The 21,309-nt window shown below is 61.2% G+C and overlaps 1 protein-coding gene across 4 annotated transcripts; it reads right to left on the minus strand.

Annotated features, from left to right (window-relative positions):
• Positions 1-232: 232 nt before the first annotated feature.
• On the minus strand, positions 233-21,243 carry SNAPC4 (small nuclear RNA activating complex polypeptide 4). 4 transcript variants are annotated; one of them, XM_037007680.2, is made up of 24 exons: positions 20,996-21,243; positions 20,208-20,346; positions 19,217-19,263; positions 18,122-18,286; positions 17,849-17,974; positions 17,232-17,310; positions 16,650-16,731; positions 15,654-15,758; positions 15,502-15,574; positions 14,950-15,114; positions 12,080-12,227; positions 11,740-11,846; positions 11,483-11,577; positions 9,729-9,823; positions 8,629-8,708; positions 7,861-8,316; positions 6,927-7,010; positions 6,494-6,740; positions 5,910-5,980; positions 5,376-5,486; positions 4,751-4,778; positions 2,501-4,122; positions 1,275-1,396; positions 233-996 (listed from the first exon to the last, which is right to left on the minus strand). In XM_037007680.2, exons 2-23 carry the CDS (start codon positions 20,335-20,337, stop codon positions 1,283-1,285), a joined length of 4,230 nt encoding a protein of 1,409 aa, XP_036863575.2. In that variant the 5' UTR covers positions 20,338-20,346; positions 20,996-21,243; the 3' UTR covers positions 233-996; positions 1,275-1,282. The 4 variants fall into 4 exon arrangements, with proteins under 4 accessions (XP_036863575.2, XP_036863572.2, XP_036863574.2 ...); XM_037007677.2 differs by having other exon boundaries at positions 233-440; positions 20,996-21,239; XM_037007679.2 differs by lacking the exon at positions 20,996-21,243 and adding an exon at positions 20,635-20,888 and having other exon boundaries at positions 233-440.
• Positions 21,244-21,309: the final 66 nt, after the last annotated feature.

Consider the following 21,309-nt stretch of genomic DNA (forward strand, 5'->3'; position numbering starts at 1 on the left):
GGGTGGGGGAGGGCGCCCTGCCTTCTCCTCAGCCCCAAGGCCAAAGCCACAGGAGCTTCTCATGCAAAGGGCAGGCCTCCGCTTCCGCCTGTCCTTCCCGCCCCTCCCCTCCGCAGGGAGGCCCAGTGCACAGGAGCCCTGAGGTCCCAGGGCCCGGCTGGCCGGCTCCCCAACGACCCAGGGGAGGCCCAAAGCAGCCCAGCTTCAGGGCAAGACTACAAGAGCCTGGGGCTTGCTTTTTCATTAAAAACACATTTACTTTATTTATTCCTTCAATGTCCCGAAAAACACCTGGGGACAAGACAAGGCCCTATGACGGTGCGGCCACTGCTGACAAGTCTTCCCCCAGCCACCTGCTGCTTCTCTGGGGGGCTCTCGGTGGTGGGCTCCTGGGTAGGTGGGCTGAGTCCTGCCTCCCGCCAGCACACATCTGGGTGGTCCTGGAACACAAGCACACCTCTTGGGGGCACCCCGCCCCAGCCAGTCCCCCAGCGTGGTGCCAGGCCTTCTCAGGGAGGGGCCACATGGAGTGTAGGCCCTGGCCTCTGGGGGTGGGTTGCAAATGGGACCACTCAACACAGCCCCCATGGTACCCACTCCAGGACCCAGACCTCTCACGGCACCGCCTGCACAATCCAGAGAAGGCTCGTGCCTCTGGGACTTGCTAACCGGGACACCCTTCCACCTCGGGAGTCCTATGGACTCAACCAACTGGTGCCTGCAGCCTGGGCACTGGGCCCCGCAGCAAAGCCACATGCCTGCCCTCCCACGCTCATGTCACAGGGAGGCCAGCAGACGAGTCATGCGCCAGATGTCAGGGCAGGTGCCGTCAGGATGTACGGACACCGGGACAGTGCCGCTGCCTCAGGAGGCTGTTGTGGGAGGGAGGCTGAGCAGCTGCCCACGGAGCAGAGGCATGAATGGAGGCACCCAAGTGCAGGCAGATGAGTGTGCTGGGCAGAGGGGCAGTGGGAAGTACCAGAGGGGCCAGGAGACCTGGGGAGGGCAGACTAGTCAGCTCTTCCCCCAAGGGGGCCTCTGCGACCTTGGGCCTGCCCCCAGGGGCACGTGTGCACCTGCCCCTTCTCCACCACACCCAACATGAACCCCCTGGGCAGGGCCAGCAGTGGCCAGCCTCTGGGGCGCCAGACTGCATTTGGAAAGCAGCTGCTCCCAGGCAAAGGTGGCCTGGCCTCCAAGTGCCCAATGCGGAGGCGAGGGGAAGGAAGGCCTGTCCATTCCAGGACCCAGGGGCACCTGCCTGGCCCACTCACCCTGCTGCTCACAGCAGCCGCCTCCGCTTCCGCGTATGCCGTGAATGCCGGGTTCTGAGCACATCGACGTCATCAGGAGTGTCCAGGCAGGGGTCAGAGCCCTCGCCAGGGTCCAGGGCTCCCTGAAACAAAAATGCAGGCCGAGGAGGACAGGGTGAGCCTCCAGCCAGGCAGGCTGGGAACGGCAGAGGCCTGACACTGGGGACAGGCAGCCCCCTCAGACTCCTCCTTGCTGAGGTGGAGCAGCTCTCCAGGGAGCCGCGGCCCCAGCAGGGGGAGGCGCCCCAGGCTGGCGGGGTGACACTGCCATGTAACAGGCAGGAACAGGGCACCAGCCTTCCTAGGGCCTTGTGTGGGCCCTGCCTCTGCCGACCCCTTCCTCACGCAGGGGCCCCAGCCCTCTGAGCAGCCCTCTGAGGGCCCGCCCCACCATGGGGGATAGGGAGCTCTTCCCCTTGGTATCTGGGGCCCGGAAGACAGCCTGGGGGCCCCCAAGCAATGGCCCTGGGAAGGGAGCCGAATGTTCCCAACAGCCCAGGAGTGAGCCTATGGGGTGGGGGAGGGCACAGCCCCCCCCCACCCCGCCATGACCCTTGGCTCTTGCTGCCCCAGGGGGTACAGGGAGGGACCACTTAGGGGGGTTCCCTGGGAGGGCCACCACACACTCTGGATTCCCCCTGCGAGGGGCCTTGACTTTCTTAACTTGGCACAAAAAGCCCAAGGTGGCTCAGCTCTCCCTCACCCCAGGTAACAGGGGGAGGCCCCACTGGGCCCACACAGCCACAGGACACATGGGCACCTTCTTGCACGTGCTCACATCAGGAGATAAAGAAAATGGTTCCACTTAGAGCCCTCAAGACGTGAGCGGGGGCGAGCCGCCCCTGGGAAGGGTGAACACAGGGCCCCGTGCTGAGCGGAGGGCCCACCGCAGGCACACATGTGCAGGCGGCAGAGGTGAGCGGCATCCCTGTCAGATGAGGCTGTGTGGCCAGGGGGATGCCCCCCAAAGGGGCCGGGGAGCTCCGGGTCAGTGAGGTCGCTTTCTCTGCACATGGGAAGGACCTCCACATGGTGAGGCGGGCTTACAGCCGGCTTCTTCCTGCTCAGAAACCAGCTGCCCTGGCCATGGCTTCCCCTGCCCCCACCCTTGAACGCCACCCTGCCACACTGGGCGGGCTGGGCACCCACAGTGGGTGAGGGCCACGGGGCTCAGAAGGCCCCCCTACCTGAACAGGGGCGGTGGCCCAGCGGCCCGGCTGCCTGTCGCCGTCAGCCCGCTCCGGCTCCTCCTGGTCACTGTCGTCGCTCCCAGGGCCAGCCTGCCTGGCTGCTGACAGGGTGGTGGGGACGCCGTGCGGGGGCAGGGTGGCCAGGAGCGCGGGCAGTGTGAAGGCCGCCAGGAACCGTGCCTTCAGCAGCAGGTAGGCTGGGTTGTCCTGGAGCGCTCTCCACACCGGCGCCAGCGAGGCCTGCAGGGCTCCGGGCGCCCCGTCAGGAATCAGGGAGGCAGCTCTGTGTTCCAAGGCTTTCTTGTGGAGCAGGAGGCCAGACAGCGCCCGCAGGCTGCACAGGGTAGGAGGCTGGTAGGGCAGCCTGCTCCCCAGCCGGGGCACGCACACTCCTTGCTGCCCCCTCAGCCATTCCCGCACAGCTGCCTCGCTCTCCAGGGAGAGGAGGGTCAGGTCCAGGGCACCCTTTCCAGGCCCAGGCTGGGGTGGGGGTGGCCTCTCCGGGCCCAGAGACTCCCTGGACTCCCCTACCTGTGTGGGGCGCCCTGACGTCCCCCCTGGGACGCTCCCCAGAACAGAGCCACCTTGCAGAGGCAGCTGGCTGGACCAAGGGGGCTCAGCTCCAGAGTGGTCAGCCAGGAGCGTGGCAGGGGAAGATGGCCTGGGAACCCGGGCCTCTTCAGGAGAGGGGAGTCCCCTGGGGACACGGGCCACGTCACCACCCACTTCAGCAGCACTCTGATGTGGGGAAGGTGTTGGAAAGGTCAGGTCTGGCGTGGAGGGAGGGCCTGATTCTGTGTCCGAGTTGGCTGGGGGCTGCCCAGGGCTCTGGGCTGCCTGCATCTCAGTCAGGAAGGTTGGCAGGGTCACAAACACCCCTTTGGGACCAGGGCTCCCCGCTGGCTTAGAAAGGCCCATCACGGCCGGCAGAGGCACAGGAAGCAGCCCCGGGGCTGTAAGCACCCAGGTGACTGGCAGAGGGGCACTGGCTACCACGGAAGGCCCACCGCGGTGCGTGCCCGGCGTGGGCGCCAGGCTGCGGGGCCGGGTGGGCAGCTGGGTGGGGCTGAGAGCGGCAAGGGGCAGGCGTGGTGCCTCGGGGAGGCCCTGCTTCCATGACGTGGCAGGGGCCTGAGGCTGCCCGGGACTGCTCAGAGGGCAGCCCACAGGGACCCGGCTGGGGCTCGGGGCTCGGGCCCTGGAAGCAGTGGCGGCAGCCTCTGGGCGGGCCAGAGCAAGGTCCGAGGCTGAGGCCCAGGAGGCTGAGGCAGCTGCAGGGGCCACAGACCCAAGGAGGGCCCTCGAGGCAGCCGGCCCTGTGGCTGGGGGGTCCTGGGAGGCCAGTGTTGGGGCGGGCTGGAGGACCACAGGCTGGGGGACCAGCAGCTGGGGCGGGAGAACCACAGGGCCTTGGGTGGCCTTCCGGGCCCGTGCCTCCCGCAGCCGTTTTTCCCGGAGCAGCTCGGACACAGTCTTGGGCTTGGGCCGGGGGCCGCAAGAGGCTGGCAGGGTTGCCTGGAGGGCAGAAGCAGCACGGCAGTCGGGCACGGCCCTGCGCCCCTGGGGGCGGGTGCTCCCCTCTGCAGCTCCTCGGCTCGGCCCGTCTTGGGAGAGGCAGGCTGCAGGCAGGACAGAGTACAAGCCCTGATGAGCTCTGGGCGACTGGCCAACACAGGCCTTGCTCTGTGACTGTCGGTGGGGGGCTGGAGGTGGCCTGCTGGGGCTGTGGAAGCCGGAGCTCGGCCCTGGGCCAAGCAGGGTTCACCAGCCTGGCTGCAGGTGCCTAGCCCTCCCCAGCCTCCTGCCAAGGCCAGGGCAGTGGGCACAACGGGGCACCTGGCACCACGGCCAAGGCAAGCACAGAGAGAATGCTCAGCCATGCCTGGTCACACTTCAGCCTGGACTCGAATGTGTTCAGAATGACTGCTGGATGCCACGGCCCTGCCCCGCACACAGTCCCTCAGACCCGATCCTGGCCTGATGCTGCTGGTGTGGGCAGCTCGGTGGCGGCTGGTAGGAGAGCCTTAGGGCCTGGGGGCAGACCTGCCACTCCGGGTGGGTAGGAGCCCAGCCCGAGGAGCCCAGCCCGAGGAGCTGCCCCTCCAGCTCATAGCAGCCAACCTGTCACCCGCTGGGGGGTCCATGGCCGTGCTGCTGGGAATATGAAAATGCCTGTGCCGGCTTTGGCCATTTCCCACTAGGCAGAAATAGCTACGATAAAGGGAGAGACAGACGCACAGTCAGTACCTGGGGAGCTGCGGGCACTCAAGGGTGCCTGAAAAAGAGAGAAGAGGAGAATGAGCACCCTTGGGAAGTCCCGGCCAGGCTGACATCCACGTCCCTACCCCGCCAAGACCACCACCTGACTGTGACCTGAGGGGAGGTCAGGGCCCCAGGTGCCGGGGCCGCCTCCCTCCTGAAACAGCGCCACCCAGAGGCACCCTCGGGCAAGCTCGCCGCAGCGGGTCAGGGCTGTGCGGGGTTTACGGGGAGGCAGAGGTCCGGCTGTTCAGCAGGAGGCCATAGGGGCTCTGGGGCCGGAGTGGTCCTTAGACCAGCCACGGTTCTTTGCCATTTTATCCAGTGGTGAATGGACTCGGTGTGGGAGGCCCTCTTACCCCAACAGACATGGAGGGCAGGGCTGCCCACCCTGGCATCCCACCCTGGCCAATGCCCCGAGCAGCAGGTGCCCAGTGGCTCCCTGGCCCATGCAGGGGTGGTGTGGCCTTGTAGGAAGGGCACTGAGCTGCTAGGCGGGCCTGGCCCCCGCCTCCACAGGTCACGGGACTCCTGCCTCTGGACCGAGCTGGTGTCGCCTCACTCCCTGGCCAGACAACTGCCATACAGCCCAGCCTGGCACCCACTCCCTCACCTGCAGGGGCCGCGGAGGCGGGTCCCCAGTACCAGCCTGGAGCCTGGTGGGGGACTGTGCCTTCCTCTCTCTGACAACCTCCATGCAGCCTGCAGTGTCGATCTGGAACAGCTGAGGGACACACACGACACATGCCTGACAGGAGGCCAGCCCTGGCCACCGCTGCTCTCGTGGAGCAGACGCACAGCCCCAGGGGCGCTGGCTGGAGCAGGGGCAGCCCCGCGAGGCTGGGACCACCTCATGGATGCTGCAGCCTGGACTTGGGTCCTTGGGCTGCCTCCCCTGCCAAGACTCGAGAGGCCTGGTGACATCTGCTCCCCATGAGCCAGTCTTCTTGTCCCCCTCAGCTGCCACGTGCACCCCAGGCCCCTGCCTTCCCAGGACAGGGTTTGGCTGCTGGTGGTAGGAAGGCAGGGGCACTGAACAGCCCTGAGGACTCACGACTCTGGAAAGCTGGACTTTTAAGAAAGTGAATTCACTGCAAACTTCAAAACTTCCAGAAAAACAAAGCTCAAGAGGAGACCCTGTGCTCACCTGAATGAAGAGGGCAAACACTGGGGTGCTGGCTAGGTGGGCGTCCTGCAGCTTCTGCCGGAGGCCATCGGCTGAGGGGACAAGGGCACATATGCAATGTGGCCCCAGCTCCTCAGAACCCTCTTGTCACAGCCCTGAGAGCCCCCAAAGCACCCCAAATCCAGGCGCTGCTGGAAGGGCCAGGGCCCGGGGGGAAGAGGGCCTGACTGGTCCCAACACCTCTGGGCACAGGAGCTCCCAGGCCCAGGGAGTCCCCACCCTCAGGGAACACAAACAGCGATCCAGGCCTGGGCAGCAGCTCCTACTGAAACCCAAGTGTTGGGTCACCTCCCTAAGAAGCCTCAGTGCTAAACAGGAGGGGGAGGCCAAGTCCCAAGACCTCTCCAAGGGATGCCCTCCTAGGAAGACAAGCTGGCAGATGGGGCTGACGGTGCCTTCTGGCTCCTCGCCTAAACCCAGCCCTGGCAGGGCAGCCATAACCTCCATGTGTCTGCAGACCACCCCCAGGCCCCCCATCATGTGCCTATAGGACCTCCTCCTGCCCCTGGGCCCCAAAGGAGGCTCCTGGGGCCCCAGGGAGGTACCTCGGGTGTGCACCACAGCTGGCCTCAGGGAAGTGCAGGGCAACACATCATCACCCACCCACGGGCTCATGGCCATCAGAAGCCGACGCTGGAGGAGCCTCCTCTGCAGGGTGTGTCCCTGGCGCTGCTGCCCACGCCTGATGGTCCTGTGCCATGGCTGCTGCACATGGGGCCTGGCCACACCGTGGCCACTGGGGCCGGCACTCAGGGGCAGGCTGAGCAGGTGCCGTTGCCTCGGCTTCTCTTTCTGTTGGGAGAAAGGTACCTGGGCCTGCTGCCAGACAAGGCTCTGGAGCTGCCCACGCCCCACCACTCGCAGTCCTTCCCATGTTGTGTACTGGGGGAGTGGGTCCTGGGGTTGGTCTGGTCACGGCAGTGTATACACGTATGTGCAAAGCCCAGGGGCTGCATCTGATCACAGGCAGGCTCTTACCAGCATCCAGCTGCAGGCAGCTGGGCTGGTCCTGAGCACCTGCGGCACGGTCTCCAGGGGCACCTTCAGCAGACACTTCCCACTCTGACAAAAAGACGGCGTGGGGCTGGGTGGGTGGGGACCCCTGGCACAGGGCCTGTTGCCCAGGCCACACGCAGAGGTCCAGGTCCAGAACCCAGGGCATACCGCATCTGCACCCCGGACTGGTGGCAAATGCTCTGAAGCCAGAGGAGGGTGGCGGGTCCTGAAGGCCTGGCTCTGGGATGCCTGCCTGGCTCGGCCACATTCCAGACTAACAGAGGGTCCCCGCTCCTGCCAGCAAGCTCCCTGAGCTGATGGCACCAGATAGAAAGACAAATTTGATGGGCAGCGACCTCTGATGGGCTCTAGGGCCCCGCGGCCCGGGGCGGTGGGTGCGCTCTGCACAGCTGTCTGGGCCCTCTACGTCTCCCAGGACAGACCAGCCTGGTCAGTTAGGGATGCCACTCAGACACAGCCAGGACCAAGCCTGTGCCCGCCTCCAGCCCTGCCCAGGACAGGCACGCATGGCATGAGCCAAGCCAGACCCAAGCAGGCAAACAGTGGGGTCTCCCCTTCTTCCTCCCCTGGCTCAGGGTAAACCATGTCAGAAATGGCTCCCAGCCCAAGGGCCCCTCAGCAGCTCTCCCATGGATGTGGCTTTAACAGCCAACAAGCTGAGAGAAACGGAGGATGCCGGCCTCACTGCAGAAGGTAGCAGTCCGAGCATGACTCTTTTGAAAGCCAGAAGGAAGCTTTCTAGCAAGTGAGGACAGGGTGTCTGCTCCCCCACCATGAAACCCAGCTGCATGAGATCAGGCTGGCCCACCACCCCTGAGGGCCAGCCTCGGTGGCCAGCAGGCGGGAGCACGCTCTGCCTGCCCCCAGCCTGGGGCACAGGGGGCCTGCTGCCTACCTCGTGTGCTGGCCCCTCTGAGCTGGGGAGGCGAGTGTCTGCCACGCGCAGGTGGCCGCTGCCCATCTGGCCAGTGCTCTGGGCTCTGGAGGGGCCCTGCGCCCAGCCTGCCTCCTCGACAGCAGCTGAGGTCACGGGGCAAGCTTCCCCATTGCCACTGTGGGCCACACTGGTGTCCTCGGGAGAACCAGAGGAGGCAGCGGGGTGCTCCGGCCAGCCCCCTGCCCCTTGTCTTCCTGGCTCACTGGTGCCCTGCCTGGCAGGAACCCACAGGTCCATGTCCGGCACAGGGCACCCTGCTGACGGGAGCACAGGGCTGCCCTCCACGGCCTGCGGGGCTTCCTCAGGCTCCGGCTCCGAGTCCGCACTGCTCTCGGGGCTGCTGCTGTCCTCGCTGCTGGAGCTCCATCGCAGGCTGCGCGGGCGCCGCCGCCCCCGCCACCGGCGCCGCCGCTTCTGTGGGGAGAAGGCTCATTGGAGGCCACTCTACCTCAGGGCCTGTGAGGAGGGCCGCAGGCAGGCAAGGCTCCAGGGGGCGGGGGGCGCTCGGAGGCCATGCCAGGAACATGCCCTCCTTGGAGCTTGCCCTCCTGAACGCACCCCAGGCCAGGTCTCTCCACCCTCACCCCTCAGAAGAGGTGCCGGGGCCAGATACCAGACGACACCCTTCTCTCCCCAGCGCCTGCACCTCCCTCCCTCATCCCGCTTGCCGATGACCCTAACTGACCCCACAGGTGCTGGGCCTTCTGACTTTCGGTAAAGCCTCACCCTGGCCATGATCTTCCACTTGCTTAGACACTGGGAGCCTGTCCGATGGGGTAGTTCGGAAGCTATTTTTGCCCAGTGACCTACAAAGACAAAATGACACGAAGCTGCTTCATGCGGGTGGTCTGATGACACGCGTGTGTCTTGGCGCGGAGCAGGCCTCTCCCAGAAGACTCGACTGCATCCTCTCAGAGTCGGGTCTCCGGGGCTGCGCTCACCCTCAGGCTGCGCGCACATCTGAGCAGCTCAAGGGGAAGCTGGGCGTCTGATTCTCAACGGATCACCAGCCTCTCGGAGAAGCTCAGTGTGAAGCTTCAGTGAAGTTCAGCAATGCTTGACCGAGAGGGAAAAATCATCCACCTTCACAGAGAGTAAAAACGGCCCTTGCGTACATTTCAAATTATTTAATATTTTCTTTCCGATAGCGCTGATGGGAAGGACACCAGGGAGCCGCCTTCACAGGGCAGACAGGCCGCGTGAGGAGCCGCAGGGCCGTGTCCCCTTGAGCTTGGAAGCACCGTATCAGGGACTTTTTTCTTACGAATACAAGCAAAGGTTTCACTATGCAGCCCCTAGTTCATTCTAGCCATGTAGCAAAAAATGAAAAACAATCTAAATGTCCCTCGACAGAAGGTGTCAATGACCCATATACCATTATTGAGGGACATAGAATGTGGCTAATGAAAAAAAACGGTGGAACACCGAACGTGCAGACACAGAAATACATTCCTAACAGACCAGAACACTACGCCATAAAGTAAAAAAAGGCTGGTGCAACTCCATTAACTTGATTCAATTTTAAAAGCTGCCTTCTCCAGGAAAGCAGCCCGCACAGTGCTGGCACGTGCACGCCGCTGACTGGCCCCTGGATGAGATCTCTACTCAAATATCTTTCTTTGCATATTGTTGCTTCTAAATCCTCTCTAACGAGTGTGAACTGGTTTGTACAAGTTGCCATCGCTACAAGGCTATGAGAAAGGGGAGTGGAGGGAGAGTTGCTGAGGAGGGAAGCAGCTTGGGGTTGGAGCCGACAGAGAGCCTCCCAGGGCCTAACTATGAGCTCCAGCTAGAAACTGTGCAGAGCAATCATATCAAGAACTCACCAACACCATATTTCTCTATTAATTCAATTAACTTTTCCTCTTCTTTTGAGTTCCATCGTCCCTTTTTTAAGCTGAAATGTAACCTTCTGAGGTATCTGAAAGTGACAAGAAAACAAAGGCACACTTCAGACACCAAGATGGCCCCTACTGCTGTCTCAGCTCTGTGGCAGCTTCTGAGATCAGACACGAGAAGCACTGGTGACAAAAGAAAAACAGGAGCCCTGGGCTTCATCAGGGCAGACTTCCGTGCTCCAAGGGTCCCCGCCAAGGACGTGGAGAGACAGCTCCCTGCCTGGGAGAGCATCCTCGCAAATCATGTGTCTGGTAAGGGGCTTGTATCTGCAGTATATAAAGAGCTCTGACAGTCAACAATACAAAGACAAGTGACTCAATTTTTAAAGTGGGCCAAAGACAAGAAGTGACAAATCTCCAGAGTAGATATGCAAATGCCAATCAACACATGAAAAGATGCTCAACATCGTCAGCCATCAGGGAAACACAGACCAAAACCACGAGAGCCCATGTCACACCCACTAGGATAATGATAATCAAAGAGTTGATAAGTACTGGTAAGGATGTGGGCAACGGGGATCCCCCACACTGCTGGCGGGGATGTAAAGTGGTGCAGCCACCTTGGACAACAGCCTCGCAGTTCCTCCGAAGGTTAAACGCAGAGTTGCCATGTGACTAACAATTCCGCTCCTAGGTACGTGTCTGAGAGACATGAACATACATCCACATGAAAACCTGTACACACGTGTTCATGTTTGCAAGGTTCACCCATGTTGTAGTATTGGAATTTCACTCATTTTTAAGGCTGAATACTATTCCACTGTCCACCCAATTTTGAACTGCTTCCTGTTTATCCATTCACCCACGAACACACACCCAGACTCTTTCCACCTTTTGGCTTTTGTGAACAGTGCTGCTTTGAACAGAGGTGTGCAAGTATCTTTTTCAATCTTTGCTTTGGATTCTTTTGGGCGTGAGTGGAATTGCGAGGTGATGCAGCAATTCTGTCTGACCTTTTGAGGAACTGCCAGACCATCTCCCACAGTGGCTGCACCATTTCATATTCCCACCAGCAGGGAACCAGGGCTCCTATTTCTCCACATCCTTGCCAATGCTCATCATTTCCCCCTTTTTAAAAACAACACCCGATCTAATGCATGTGGAGTGGTATGGCGTGGTTTTGACTCCATTTCTGTCATGACTAATAGTGCTGAGTGTGGCCGCCATTTGTATGTCTGTCTTCTTTGGAGAAATGTCTATTCAAGTTCTTTGCCCATTTTTTAATTAAGCTGTCTTTTATTTGTTCAAAGGGGAACAGGGTTTCTTTATGGTGTGATTGAAATATTCTAAAATTGCCTGTGGTGAAGGCTGCATACACTAATACACTAATGGATACACTAGAACACTAAAACCATAGAACTGTATACTTGAACAAATTGTACATACATGAATTACATCTTATTAATAAAGCTGTTAAAAAAGAACACACCAAGAAAAGGAGAGAGCTGAAGCTGCCTGCCAGGGCCCTTGCCCATCAGCAGTCTGGGAGAGGAACTGAGACAGGGTTCAAGAAGGCGGCCAGACCAGGCGCTGCTTCAGGCTGAGCCTGTGTAAACTCTGGTTTGGAAAGAAAGTAGCCTCCCCAGCACACCCTGACCCCACGGCCTCAGCCCCTCCTCCGCCCGCAGACCGCCCTGGGCCCCACCCAGTAAGGCCCCCCAACCCAGCACTGTCTGACTCACCGGTCTCGGCACTGGGCATCGCTCCTACCTGGCACCTCTTCCCGTATTTTAAACCAATCCTGCTCTCCATATTTGGCGACTGCTTGGAGCAACTTCTGCAGGAGGGGGGCAAGCACACGACAAGACCTCTGTGGGCGGTCATGACCTCTCGACCCTCAAGTCAGCCCATCTAAGGGGACGTCATGGGCCCAGTGGTCACTCGAGGTGTGTAGATTAACATCCCAGAAGACAGCTCTTCTGGGACCCCCAAAACCTACCGCATCTTCTTCTGGGGCCCAAAACCCCTTTTTCAGGCTGGGATCCAAGCTCTTGGTCCACCGATAGATAAGCTGCATGGAATCTCTTCCTTCCATGTAGTAGACAACTGGGGACAGAGGGCCATGTGGGTGCTGCACCTCCTGCTCACCCGGAAAGCAGCCCCCTTACCACTGAGAGCTGAGCCAGTACGACCCCCGTTTCTCCTCCAGCCTCTCACCAGTGAACCATGTCCACAGGTCCCTGTCTGCACATGCGGGCCTCAGGCCTAGGGTCCCAGGGTGCTCCGAGCAGCCCAGCGGCCTGTGACCGGGGTGACTGCCTTGTGGCGGGCAGACTCACTTCTCCGGTAGGGGATGTGGCTGCCCACGCGCATCTCCTGGACAAGCTGGGCGAGCATGCGGTCCTCCTCCTCTGTCCACACCGTGCGCTTCAGGGCCTTGTTGTGCTGCTGGAACTTCTGCAGGCACTGGAAGGCGCTGCGGCCAGTCTTCCCAGGATGGAGCAAAGCAAAGGGGGAATCACCAGGCGCTCCCCCGCACACAGCTGGGCCATGAGCGCTAGGTGCGTAAGGCACTTCTGTGAACCAAGGGTCTACTTACTCCCCCTGGGCCCCGGCGGCACAGTGGGAGTATCCCTGTGATTGGAAGCTGGGGGGCCACAAATGAGGAGCACGAGCCGCCAGCTCAGTCGCCTACAGAAAGGAAGCCTCCCGAGAGGTGCTTCAGCCGCACAACCCCAGAACCGCACTGCGGACTCAGGCCCCGGGCCCCTCCTCACGGGCGCCTGCCTCCCTGCTTGTGGCTCGGCTGCTCAGCTCTAATTTGGTGTTCCAGAAGCTTCTACCAGGGGGCGGCTACGAGGTGCACGTATGGGGGTACAGGGTGCACTAGGTGTAACACCCACATCTCGGGAGACGCTCTCCTGGGGGGAGCCCCAAAGTACTGTCTCTAGCTGCATCTACACAGTTGTTTCTGCCCCGATCTGTCTCTCACTCATCTTCCAGGAAAGAGGTTTCCAAGAGCTGAGCCTGCTTCTTCCCTAGAGCAGCTCTCAGGCGGGAGAGAACGTGGGTGGGCTGCTGAGCTGAGAAGTTTGGGTAAGGTGACAGAACATGACACCAAAAGCATGACTCCTAAAAGGATCCATAAACTGCACTTCATTGAAATTAAAAACTGCTCGGTGAAGACAACATCACGAGAGTTAGAAGACAAGCCGCAAACTGGGAGGAAATATTTGTGAAATACACACCAGATAAAGGACTGCTGGCCAAAACAGACAGAGAACTCTTCAAACGCAATAATAAGTGAGCAAACAATCTGATTAAGAAACAGACCAAAGAAGAACTGACAGCAGCTGAGATATGAGAAGCTCCACACATCAGACGTCATCAGGGAGATGCAAATTAAAATGCAGGACCACCACACACTTCTCAGAAAGGCCAACACCCAGACCCCCGACCCCGCCGGTGCCGGCAAGGACGGGCAGCAGCGGAACTCTCAGCCCCGCTGGTGGGAACGTGGACGCTGCAGTGCAGGGGGGCGCAGCTTGTGGACTCTTACAAAACTAAACATACTCTCTCACCACGTGAGCCGACAACTGCACTCCCTGGTACTCACCCAAGGAGCTGAAAACTGTCTACATAAAACCTGCACACAGACGTTCAGGGCAGCTTTACTCATCACTGCCGGAACCGAGCACCAGACCAGATGTCCTCCAGTAGGTGACGGGAGGTAAACGGTATACCCAGACAACGGAGTATTACTCAGGGGCAAGACATGAGGCACCGAGCCAAGGAAGAGCATGGCGGGGCCTTAAAGGCATATCGCTGACTGAAAGCAGCCCGCGGGAGAAGGTCCAGACAGCACGCGTCCTAGAATGACAGCGTGGGGAAGGTGAACCTTCCACAGAGCCACAATACAAGGGCCAGCGGCTGCCAGGGCTGGGGTGGGGTGGGCCAGGTGGGCACAGAACCATGGGGTACCACCGTGGACCCGTTGTACTTCTGTTTGAACGCACAGAATGTACACCACGAAGAGTGACCGTGAGATAAGTTATGGGCTCTGGGTGATCACAACGTGTCAGGGCAGATCCACCCTTGGTAAAAAACCCATGCCACTCCTGTGAGTGATGCTGACAAGGGGGAAAGCTACACAAGTGTGTGGAAAAGGGTCTGTGGCGAATTTCTGTACCTTTCTCTCAATTTTGCTGTGAACCAAAAACTGCTCTAAGAACACCTTTAAAAAAAATCAAGGGAATACGAAGTAAAAAAGTCTTTTTAAAAAGCACAGTTTGCCAAGGATACAGAAGCATAAAGCTAATATCTACCAAATTACGTGGCAGCTACGTATGTAAAGCAAAACTATTAGCTGTGTAAGGAGATGACTGTACTTTCATCGGCTACCAACCCACTCTTTCAGGAGTGAACAGCGTTAGAAAGCAAACTTCAGCCCCACCACAAACTGTTTAATAGGTGTGTGTGAAACCCCAGCCCGAGCGGGGAGACACCAGTTCCTGCGGCTTTGTTAAGTCTGGTTTACTGCTGCCACACGTGGCCATAAACGTGGAAAATTAAAAATGGCCATTTTACAGATCGTGTTCTCAAGTCATGAGCCATGAAAATTCACCCTGAAGAATGAAAAAAAAGGAATCCAAGAAACCTATTAGAAAATTATAACACCTAAAATCCAAAGAGACGGTAAGAACTGAGATGACAGGCATTCTAGAAATCTACATAAAGGAGGTCACACCACCGCCTGCTCCCAGAAAGGCAGGCCTGACCTTCCACTTATCACCGGCAGATAAAAGACCTCGGCTGCCGGCTTGCGGGGCGAGAACAAAGCCCAGGAGAAGGGTTCCTCTCAAACGCCACGAAGAGGCTCCTTTTGAGCTCAGTGGGGAGGGGACAGCTGGGGACAAGATGGGAAGGGGCTCAGGTAAAACCCAGAGGCAGGTCTCGGGCAAAGGCTTGGGGGACGCATGTGCACGGCAGGCGGCAGGCTCACAGCGAGGGGTTCTGAGGAGCTCTCAGCCCAGGCACGTGCGGAGGGGCCTCACCCTTGGAAAGAGGCAAGAGGGAGAGAGCCAATGGCTCCAAAGGCCAGGCCCTGGCAATGGTGTGACACGCAGCCCACAGAGACCCGGCAGCTGGCCCAGATCCCAGCTGCGGGACTGACACTGCCCTGGGGTCCCAGAGGCCCCCAGGCCCTTACCCCCAGCTCCTCAGCGATCTCCTGCCACCCCAGGTGGCCGTGCCCAGCTGCGATGGCCTTGAGCCGGTCCACCTCCTGGGCGCCCCACTCCCGCTTGTTGATGCTCGGGTGCTCACAGTTCTGCCAGAACTTCCGGATCTCCTCTGCACCACGCCCCCCTTCAAACTGCAGGCAGAGAACCAGCCTGTGGGGGCTGCCGCTCTCTGACAGGCAGCAGCTGGGCACTCGGGGAGGCGTAAGTGGGGTCTCTGTCCAGGCTGCCAGGACTTGCACAGCCAAAGACGTGGGCCTGGCGCCAGACACAAAGCCCAAAGCGTTCACAACCTTCTATTCCAGAAAAGGCACCTTGCAGGGGCAGAGGGTGCGAGGGTGGAGGGCTCCAGGAGGCCACTCTGCACTGCTGGACAGGTGCCTGACAGGAGGGGGTCACAGCGGGTCTGGTGGCCAGGATGTGGCCTCAGAGCCTGAAGCTGACCTGGCCCATCCCCACCCACACCCCGGCCAGCAGGACAGTGGGGAGGGCCATTCAGGCTCAGCCCTGCCCCGACGTACATTCACGTTGGAAATCTTCTCCCAGTCGTGGCTGTCCAGCCTGTTCCCCAGGAGGGCCTCCTCTGAGAGCTGGCTGGAGAGGACGAGGGACCCAGTCACTCCGGCTCCCCTCGGCTCTCCCGGGACCGCCTGCTCCCCACAGCCTCGCTCACTTGATATCCTGGACCTCCTTCTCCGCCTCCTGCGTCTGCTTCTCCAGGGCCTGCCTCTCCGCCTCGCTCGTGACCCTGCTCTGTTTCTGCCCCAAGTACTCAAGCCTACGAGGCAGAGCAGAGGCACAAGGTGGCCACGTGACCTGTGCCCAGCGGGATCTCTGGTTGGCTCCAACTGCCCACAGATCCAGGTGCGCACCCTGCAGGGCCGGCGCTCCGCACACTGTGGCAGCAGGGAGCATGTGCTCAGTTGGGTCTGAACTGCGACCGGCCTCTCCCCAGCGAGGACCATCCCTCCCTCTGCCTTGGCTTCCTGGCCCAAAGGAGCAGCATGCCCTTCCCGGTGTCCCTGGTCACATCACGGGCTAGTGCACCCATGTGCAGGCTGACATGGGTGGCAACAACTACCAGCTGCCCCGGCGTCTTAAAGCTCGGTGTCTCAGCTCCCAACCCTGTGCCCGGGACGCAGGGAGGTGCTCTGTGGACATCCGGACCCTTGTAAACCGCAACAGGGCTGCAGGTGGTTTCAGCCTGCGGTGGCCACTACAGTAAGTAACTGCTTCCGGAGCAGGCCAGGTGGGAGCACACACAGCCTGAGGAACCTGACCATCCCCCCAGCAAACCCTGACAGTCGCGTGAGGCAGTGGGCAGTCCTCGGGACCTCCTGCCTCAGCCACAAGTGCTGCGAAGAGCCACCACCCCACTGTAAAGCAGGCCCCACCGTCACAGGGGGAAACCGAGGTCCAGACTCAAGACACTGACAGAGACACACCACTAGGGGGGGCCCGCAGCCCGGCCCAGCTCTCACACGGCGGACCTGGATGCTTGGCTGCCTCCCTAGGAGGAAGTTCAGGGAACACTAGCTCTCCTGCTGCAAACAGGGGGCCCTGGCAGAGAAGGGGCCGTGGTGACATGGAGCCTCTGCCCATCACAACCCAGCAGCCCGGACCTTCTCCCTCACAGAGAGGCGACCTCGCCCCTTGGCTTTGGACTCACTTCAGTAACTTGGGCTGAAGCAAACGCTGCAGGCGGTCGCTCACCACTGCCTTTCTGAGCAGGGCCTTCTCCCAGCTTTTCCCTGATGAGGAATTAACAGCATCAGTGGCAGCTCACAAGGGCGCCCTCCTGGGTCATACATGGGGCCAACGGCCCCTGCCCCCGTTAGCTCTGACATCCACACTAGGGAGTGAACAGGAAACAATCTGTCTAGCCTGCGGTGAGGGAGCTGCTGTGCCAGTGCCCTGGACGCTGGATGCAGCAGCGCGGGGCCCCCAGTCTGGCGAGCCCGAGTCCGTCTGTGGCCTCCTTGAGCTGTGTGTTCAGGGACGTGCGGGGCACTGCAGAGTGAATTCGGGGGTGTGGCCCCAGGCTGCCCCTCGTGACAGCAGCCTTGTAAGAACCCACCCGTCACGGGGAGAGCAGGGACTTGGGGCGGCCAGTCCCAGCAGCCAAGGCCCAAAGGCGCCCACAGAACCGCAGGAAGAACTGCCTGAGAAGCGAGGCCCCCGCCTGGGGCGGCACAGGCACCACTGGCACCACCTGCTGGGCTCAGGCACCGAGGCCGGTCTGGGCTCTTACACTTGGTCACCAGGAGCTCCTCGAAGGCCTTGATGCCCTGGGCGGCCTTCTCCCGAGTGTCTTCATTGGCAGGAGGCCCCTGATAGAAAAAGCAGCGTCGTGACGTGGACAGGGCTCAGATGTGCTTGCCCGAAGGGGCTCAGAGTGTCCCTCTAGAGTCCCTGCTAGGGCTTGGGACCCCTTCTCCTCAGCCTCCCCAAGCAGCCAGCCACATGAGGCTGGCTCTGGATGCTTGGTGAGTGGCTCTGGGGAGCGATCCAACTGGCAGAGGGTAAGCTCAGCAATCTCACAAAGGCTGACACAGCAGGCAGGGCCACCATCAGCCCCATCAGGACCCATGCTGCCAGGAACTGACAGTCCTGCCCTGCCACCTGCCGTGGCACCTCCTAAGGAAAGGCCCGCCCTGGGGACCTGTCCCCGGAGCAGAGGTCAGCTCGCCCCACCCCATGGGAGAGGCCTTGACGTCCACCCCCGGACTCAGCGGGAAGTTTCAATAAGGCTGGAGAACACTATTCTGAAGAACCCTAAGGCATTTAGGCCACCCGGCAGTAAGGATAGGAGCCCGCTACCATGAGCCTGGCCCTCCCCGTGCTGAGGGCAGGGCCCTGGCCACTCACCACTCCAGTGACCCTGTCCTTGAAGTAGGGCTTCATGAAGTGCCCTATGTACAGATTCGGGAGCAGGCTCTTGCCGTCCTTCACCTTGGGGCCTTTGGACCCTGCCAGGCCCCACATCATTTCCTCCTGTGGTGGACACAAGGAGTCCAGCTGTGGGCCAGGCAGCAGTTCTTGTGGGGCAGGGAACCCAGGCAGCCAAGCACCAAACCTGACCCAAAGCCCCGGCTCTCGGAGGCCTGGCCCAGGGGTTCCCGGGGTCGGGCCCCATCCTACCTGCTGCTCCCGGTTCTGGGCCAGGAGCAGGGCGACCTCAGCCAGCTTCTCTTGGACGACCTCCTGGTAGACCATGTTCAGCTGCAGGCAGGTCTCTGGGTCCTCGGGGAGGGCCTTCTCCTTGGGATCGTCGCCATTGCTGGCCTCACTCCACCTGTCCTCTTCCTGGTCATTAAGTGGGAGGCTGTGGGTGGGCACTGGGGCCACGTATGCTCCCCCTTCCTCAGGGCCTCGTGTCCCAGCTACTGGACCAGCGCGAGACCACCGAGGCACAACTGTGCAGAGCGTGTGCGTGGCCCCCGACCCAGGAATGCATTTTGGGTGGGAAGTGTGAGAAGATGAGTGGTTTCCACTTTCTCCAGTAAACAGCTCTGCCAATTCAGAATTTTATAATGGGCTCGCCACTGGCAGGCGGCAGAGAAGAGCTCGCCCGAGGGAGGCTACTGCAGTGCCAACAAAACTGAAAACTGGGGATGGGCCAAACATCCCCCGAAGGCAGAGTCAACCACACCATGGCCGATGGTAAACCCATAGCAGGGGCCGCCCAGACGCTAAGCCAGGGAGCAACCGTGCAGCCTCTGACTTGGGTGGGAAAACAGAAGGCAAACTGTAAACATTTCCCAAAACAACATGGAATCCCAAAATAAACTAAGAGTAGTTCACGGTGACTGGTGCAACTGAGTGGCTGCTGGCCAGGTACTGTCCTAGTGCCGCCCGCCCGCCAGCTGACTGGTGCTGCAACGGCCCGCGGCAGACCGGGGGAGGCCAAGGCCCAGGGTTGCGAGTGACAAGGGGCAGGGCCGGCAGCCTTCATGGAGCCTTCTGCATGTGGCGCTGTGTCAAGACAGGTGCATGTGGGGAGGAGCTCAGACAAGTAAGGAGGCACAGATACCAAACTGTTAACAGCAGTCACCTCTAGGGACAGTTTAAATTTTCACTATCGATGCTTTCTGACACTTCATCTAAACAACAAATGTGCATTATTTTTATAACACAGAGAAGCCAAAATGAGTTCAAGGCACACCCACTCCCAGGCCCACTGGAAGGATGGTGGGCTGGCCTCAGTGGGCACAGCCGGCCCAAGCCAGTAGTTACCGAGACTGGGGGACCAGCATCGTCTGAATCGTCATCACACAGCAAATCTGTGGGAACACAAGCATACCGTGTTGATAGCTGGCAGTGGAAACCGGGGCTAGTGGTGTGATGCCACAGATGCCCAGGAGAATGACCAGGCAGCACATGGCCTATTTCCCGGGCAGCCAGGGAGGAGGGAGGGGATGAGGCCAGTGGGCTTGGAGCAGATGACTAACCACAGGATGACACTGAGGTGTCATGGACTTTCCCTCCCAGACAGTGCCCTGCAGCTGAGCGCCACAGGGTAGGTACTGGACCAAGGGGAGGGCCAGCCAGGGGCAGATGCAGGCCTGCTGTGAAGTGCCCTGGCACGCAGGGGCAATGAAGGGAGGCCCCACAGGAGCTGAATCTGTCCTGGGGCAGCTGGAACTAGTGGGGCAGAGGGGACAGACATAGATGTCCTGATGACAAGTGAGAGAGGCCCTGGTGTGGCAGGAAACTGAGAAGCTGGGCCTCAGTACTGCACATGGGCCTTGGGAGAGGTGGGTGGGTCTGGGGGGGCCCTGGACAGCTTGGCCCCTGCAGGCAGGCCTCCAGTCAGGGGCCACAGGAGGGAAGCGTGTGGGGTGGGCAGACCGTTGTGCCTTGGCAGCAGGGGCCCCAGAGAGGGGCTGGAGGGATGAGCCCAGGGAAGAGCCCTGGGGCTCTCAGCTGTGGTGACTATTCAGGCATGGTGGCAGATGACACGCTGAACTCTACAACTTTCCGATTCTGAAGACAGCTCCCCTCCCATCCCCAAACAGGCTGATGCAGACGCCACTCTAGGGCAGGGCACTCATGCACAGCCAGCAGGTCAAGGGGCTGATGGAGGAGAGATGGTAACAAACTGTCCGGTGGGGTCAAGCAGAGGCCGGGTTTGCAGACAGGCTTGGTCTCAGCTGTGCCCCAGCATAACGTGGCCGACAGGAGCCCGAGGCAGACACAGCCGTCACAACCACATGTGGGCACTTACCTGTGCCAGAATCTGAATCGAGGCTGGATTCTGAGACCTCCACGTGGATACTTGAGGAGCTGGGATCCAAAATTCTTTCTAACTCCTTGATCTCCTTTGTTATTTTTTCTCTCTCAGCATCTATATCCATGATTTCAGCCTGCCCACAAAACACAACACAAGACGTCAGAAACCAAGGGTGCGCGGGAGTCCCTTTCTCTGCCGGACACCCCCCCCCCTCCCCGAGAGACGGCAGAAGCCTGACCACAGCAGGCCCTGGGCGGAGGCCCGGCGGGGGAGCCCGGGACCGCGGCCCCGCCGGCACAGAGCCAGGCGCACGGCAGCACTGCGCGGCGGGCGGGCGCCCCCGGCGTGGAAGGCAGGCCCCTTGCGGTCCCGCTGCACCCCCAGCGCCTGGCACGTGACAGCGTCTCACGCTGAACCGAACCAACACTCGCTGCGGCCAGAACCGTCTTTCGGGAGCACCGGTCGGGGAAGCCGAACGGGAGTGGACAACTGGCAAGGGACGAGGTCTGAGGACAAGGCGACGGCGCGGTCAATGCCGAAGGGGCACAGCGACGCCGGCGCTCCGGGCCGGGCCCCGGCGCCAGCGGGTGCCCCGCACAGCGGCGCTGCTCCGGCGCCGCTGGGTCACCCGCCGACTCGGCCGGAAGCCCGCCCGACCCGCCGTCTCCTCCGGGGGGCAGCGGGCGGCGCGGACGCCTCCCTGAGGTTTGCTCTGGCAGAGGCCGGGCGCCGCCCGCCGCCCGCCCCCGCCCGAGGGCCTCCCGGACTCCCGCCGCCCTCACCGGCGCAGGGCCGCCGCGCTCCTCGCTCCCGGCGGACGGCGCCTCGGGGGCCGGGGGCCGGAAGTCCCGCCTCCGCGGCAGCGGCGCAGGGCACGCCGGGACGGGGCCCTCGGGCGGCAGCGCCGTTGCTGCCCCCGCGCGGCCGCCCCCAGCACTGCGGCCAGCGGGCAGTCGGAGCGCGGGGCCGCCCTGTCGTCGGCACGAGCCCGGCCCGGGCAGCGCGGCTCCAGCGGGCTCCCCTCGAGACGTAGCCTCCAGCGGCCACCGCTGCCGCACGAGCGGGTGCGGAGGCGGCAAGTGACGCCCGGAACGAA

Source organism: Manis javanica, chromosome 2 (genome assembly GCF_040802235.1).
Source record: "Manis javanica isolate MJ-LG chromosome 2, MJ_LKY, whole genome shotgun sequence".
Taxonomy (NCBI): domain Eukaryota; kingdom Metazoa; phylum Chordata; class Mammalia; order Pholidota; family Manidae; genus Manis; species Manis javanica.